General features: G+C 35.2%; 1 protein-coding gene across 1 annotated transcript in view; it reads left to right on the top strand.

The window, feature by feature from the left end:
* ERMARD (ER membrane-associated RNA degradation) overlaps positions 1-2,891 on the top strand; it is a gene marked incomplete at its 5' end in the record, with an annotated part of 12,978 nt that extends 10,087 nt beyond the window's left edge. Inside the window, 3 exons of the mRNA XM_010188787.1 lie at positions 887-1,096; positions 1,958-2,071; positions 2,732-2,891. Coding sequence (XP_010187089.1) covers positions 887-1,096; positions 1,958-2,071; positions 2,732-2,891 — 484 coding nt within the window. The remainder of the gene's footprint in view (positions 1-886; positions 1,097-1,957; positions 2,072-2,731) is intronic.
* Between the last annotated feature and the right edge of the window lie 1,963 nt (positions 2,892-4,854).

The raw sequence follows: 4,854 nt of genomic DNA, 5'->3' as shown, positions 1-4,854 counted from the left end.
CTGGGGCCAGTGCCAGAGGAAGAGAGGAAATGCCCTGCACCACCCTTAAATACATGAATTTGCAGAGGCGCTGATTGACTTGGCCCTGGTCAGAGGTGGGTCTGACAAAGGAAAAGGGGGAGCTTTTCAGGCAGCTTCTTAAAGGGCCATCTCCATAGCAGTTCCCCCATTACCAAAGACACAACCAAAAACCCCTCACAGAAAACCCAATACATCAGCCTTTATCACTTTTAGTCATTAATGTTTAATTGGAGCATGAGGGAGGTTAAGAAACATTTCTGTAAGAACAGAGTGTTTAAAGTGATGTGTGACCCATTAGGTTAGCAGTTAAAATATGACACCAGAAAGATACTTGGCTGCTTTAGCAAAGCATAATCTAGTGTGGTGTTGATTAAAACAATAGCCTCACCACCTGCATTTTACAAAACGTTAAGTCTGCTTCGTGTTCTGCTCAGAAGAAAGACCACACAATAATGGCAGTACTAATTAGTACCATTTGCTTGAGTGAGTTTTATTATAGTGGATGTTAATTCATTGGACTATGGTGGGAGGCTTCAACCACAACCCTGCTGTGATTTGATGTGTTCAGTGTATCATTTCAGCCAGGCAGTTTTGTTTATTGTGGTTGTATTTCTTTGATCTGAAATGGGAAACATATTCATCACCAGCAGTTTTGCATTTGTATTCAGTAAAGTGATAGAGAACACAATCACTACCCCCACTACATAGATCTTGGCTCTTTTTTCAGTCATGGGGTAAGAGTAATCTGTTTTCAGGTTTTTTATGTTAAAACGTTATGAATCAAGCCACACCAAATGTGAAATGTATCTTACGTTAAATCCAGCTAACGAGAGATTGAATTTAACAGTTCCTTTCTGTTTTGGAGGCTATTGACTGAGCTCTGTGATACACATATTTGTACGCTTTATTCTCCACGACCTGTTTTGGAAGTAGTGGTGGTACTCCGTAAAATAAGCACACAGTGCCATCAAGTGTCTGAACAAGTTATTGCCAGCACTGAGCTGAGGTACAAGCAGTGGATGAACAAGACACTACGTTCTCGCCAGAGGCATAACTATCTACGAATGCTGAACAGGTTGGCTGATGGTTTTTATTTACTTTTTGGTTAGATTTAGGAGAGAGTGACTGCATGCTGCTGTTGCTACCTTTCAGCGGTCTGTCTCTGTTCTTGTTAAACATTTCAGAGTTAAATGTCAACCCAGATTTCTGTTGTGGTGTAATATTGGAATAAGAAGAAAATCTCAAATTGGAGAAAAATTTAATGGGGATTTTTAGCATTGCTAGATTACTTCACTGTACATGATGAGCTTTCAAATGACAGTATTGTTTAGATGTTAGATTGTATTTTTTAGTTGCTAGCTTTTCCTATTTAAGCATATAAATGCCATTCAAGTTTTATCCCAATGCAACAGTTTAAACTGATTTCAAGACTCTACCTGCTTAGTTCTTCTGCTTTTTATCATTGTACCTAGGTCAAGGTCTTTACAGTTAGAGGAGAAATTGTTTAGTATTTCATTAAATTTGTTCCTGTTCAGAAGTGTTTTCCAGGGAATTATGAATTTACTTTAAAAACTGGGAAAACTGTAGATTATTTATTCTTGGGCAGGTTATGTTCCTGAAAGTGTTAACCATATTATTTAAGAAACATAGCTTAAACTGACAACTAGTGATACATATTTGCAATTCAGTTGAACTCCACTTTATTATCTATGGAGTAATAGGTGCTGGAGAGTTTTGCTTTGGAATCTTAACTATATATGTTTCTCTTTGTTTGTGCTCTTTGCTGAAGAACATTTCATAGTTTGGGGTTTTTTTTTCCCACTATAAAATATCCAGCTACTTAGGATGGATGCAGAAGTTTGAAGAATTTCTGATATTAATGATTTCTAATTAATTTGGTTTTAGTTTATTTTAAATTATTTCTGCTTGTTTCTAGCATTAAGTATTTGTCTCTGGTGTTGCGGCTCATCTTAGTGTTGATAACTCTGGAACTAGTCAACATTCAATTGGTTTGTGAGAAAAATCCTTTTGATTATCAGCAGTATCTAAAGTGAGTATGTAAGATTTACTTTATGAAAATAGGAAGTTGTACACATTCTTTTTTAATCTGTAATATAAATGCTGTAGAGAAAAAAATTAAAAGGAACAGCATGACTTAATACACTGTCATCCTTCATTCTGTCATTATAGTCATCATTATATCTCAGACAATGTTTACTCAAGAACTAGATTTAGTTGAAAATATATGGTCCAGTTATTCTCATTTTTATTTTTTTATTAGACTCTTCCTTAGTGTAGATAGAGAACAATCACACACTCAAAATATTAATTCATAAAAGCCTTATTTAATATGTTGGTAATTTTACTCCTGTGTGTCAATTAACAGCTGATTTGATATTCTAGGCATTGTGAAACATTTGACTGAGAAAGGAAAAGAAGCCATTTGGGGAAAATTCTATCACATATTTTATCACTACATTCTTTCTATCACAGTGTTTAACTGCAGTTCTGAAAATCATCATTTCTTACTGTGAGAATGAGAGAATGGTTCTCTTCCAGAAGTAGAAAAAAAAAGTTAGATATTGATCATCCTGAGGGAGATTTGGAAATCTGGAGACATTAGCAGCTTTAAATCAGTCATTGAGGTTTATTTATTTATTTATTTTAAATCCTTTACTGTGTTTTTCTTCTTTGACTTTATTTCTCTTAGGTTTTTGAAGTCGGTTCTGCGGTATACTGAGAACTTGGTGACATACACAAGTCCTGAGAAAAACAAGTGGGATGAGACCATGGAGCTTACAAACAAGGCTTTGACAAAAATAAGGACAATCAGTGACAGAAAGCTAATGTTAACGCAGCTAGCTACATAAATTAACTGGGTTTGATATTATTTGCACATTGGTATATCTTAAGAGTTCTGGAGTCCTCAAATTTGACAAGTCTAATTCAAAGACAAGCTTCATCAGTCATTGTCAAATTTTGGGTGCAAAATTTAGTCTTTTTATTAGAAGGTGGCTGTTGAGACTGGAGTTGAATGATCAAGCTTCCAAAGAATGGACTCTTTGCCAAATCAGTGAAAAAGATGTGAGCTAAATCAGGATGATGCAAGTTCTACTTTAAGTATATTATGTGGTTTGTATCTTGATTATATTTTTGGTAGTTTTTTATTATACTGAAAGTATCTAAGAAAAGAGTGTGAATAACAACTCTGGAAAATTTTAAATCCAAAAAGTATTTTTTTTTACTTTGAAGTACACTGAAAATAATATCAGACACTGTGATCAACAGATTAAGAAATTTTGAACATTTAGCATAGAGTAGTGCTCACTGGCAGCAGTCGTTGTTGTTATCAGTTCAGATCAGAGACAGATCTTGCACTGAGGTAGAGCTAATAACACATAACCAGTCGTTTATGTACCAGGATTTAAAGGAGGCAGGGGAGGTGTAACTTTCACACAATATGTGTTTCTTTTGTTTAATTTAATCTGCTCATTCCCAATACATGTCTTGTTAGTAAGTTAATTTCACATGTATTAAATATGAACACTTACATGCACATGCTCACATATTTGTTGTGGTTCAAAAAGTTATCCTCTTGTTGCATACAAAATTCATGTCAATAAGTCATTTTTTCAAAATAAATTCTCCCCCTTTCTCATCCCTGAAGAGTAGAATTTCAAAGGAATGCATCAGTTGAACAGATTTTTAGAAGACCACCATTCTCTATCCATTTGCTTTCTCCTGTGGAGAGTAAAACCAGAGAGGATAATGTCTAGAGAGTGTTTGGCTCTACAAGGGATTAGAGATTCAATTTACATTTTAATAAGATGCATTGCAATGTTTCTTGACTGGAAATCACAGTGAGAGAATACTAGTTTGGTTTATTTGGTGTGGGGGATGGATATAAACTAAGATCCTGTTGCTTTCGTTACGCTACTCTTGCAATATATTGTGTGTGCTTGAAATGTAACTATGTAATTTTCAAAGTTTTTTATGTTACTGTAAACTTGGTGATGTGAAGAAGCGTGAACTAGATAAAACTAGGAATAGAGAATAATGAATCAAATACAGCATATGAGCCACAGTGTGAAATCTCAGCACTTTTTTTTAAACACCTGAGTTGACAAATGCTACTTACATTTTTGAAGACTTACTTTGTACCCATTGGCTTTGCTCAGAAATGGTAACTTCTGCTAAGTGTAGCTTGGTAGTGACATTTATGATGATGCTTGCTTTGATGGTGGTAAGTTTTGTAAGAGGGTGGTGATAAGTACTGTGAGGCAACATTTAAGCTTTACATATTTGTTGTAGGAAAGAAATCAAGAAGTTAGAACATAAACTCATGGTTTAAAAGTATGTAAACAGCTGACACGCTTTCTCCTTTTGAAAGTGTGTTCATGTACTGAAAAGCACCTTGTAGACCATAGATGTGTATTTCCAACAATGTAAGTTCTCCTTTTATTCCTATATTTAAACTTTGCTAAAATGATCTTGCCCCCTGACACTTTCTCCTTTACTAATTAGTGCCGTAGATGTGATTTGCTGCTTTAAGTCGGCAGTAGGAAACATGATGGACTTCTGGCTATTTTGTCAAAGATGCTTTTTCAGTTTGTTTTCCTACCTCTGGAGCTCTCTGGTGGGAACACTGCTACCATCTATGGTTAAATAAATCTGAAACAGGCTGGGACAATCCAATTTATTTTTACTTAATGCAGTCATTTGCCACTAGACCTGCATGCAGGGCTTGTGTTTTTTTCCTGCTGTTAAGACTTGCAGAATAGAGCTGCAGAATAAGTTTATAGTCTACAATGCACGTTGAAGAACAAATGGGAA

The sequence above is a fragment of the Mesitornis unicolor genome, unplaced genomic scaffold (assembly GCF_000695765.1).
Source record: "Mesitornis unicolor isolate BGI_N332 unplaced genomic scaffold, ASM69576v1 scaffold18857, whole genome shotgun sequence".
Classification (NCBI taxonomy): domain Eukaryota; kingdom Metazoa; phylum Chordata; class Aves; order Mesitornithiformes; family Mesitornithidae; genus Mesitornis; species Mesitornis unicolor.
The sequence above is the reverse complement of the archived record's forward strand: the minus strand, read 5'-3'. Positions and strand labels throughout refer to the sequence as shown.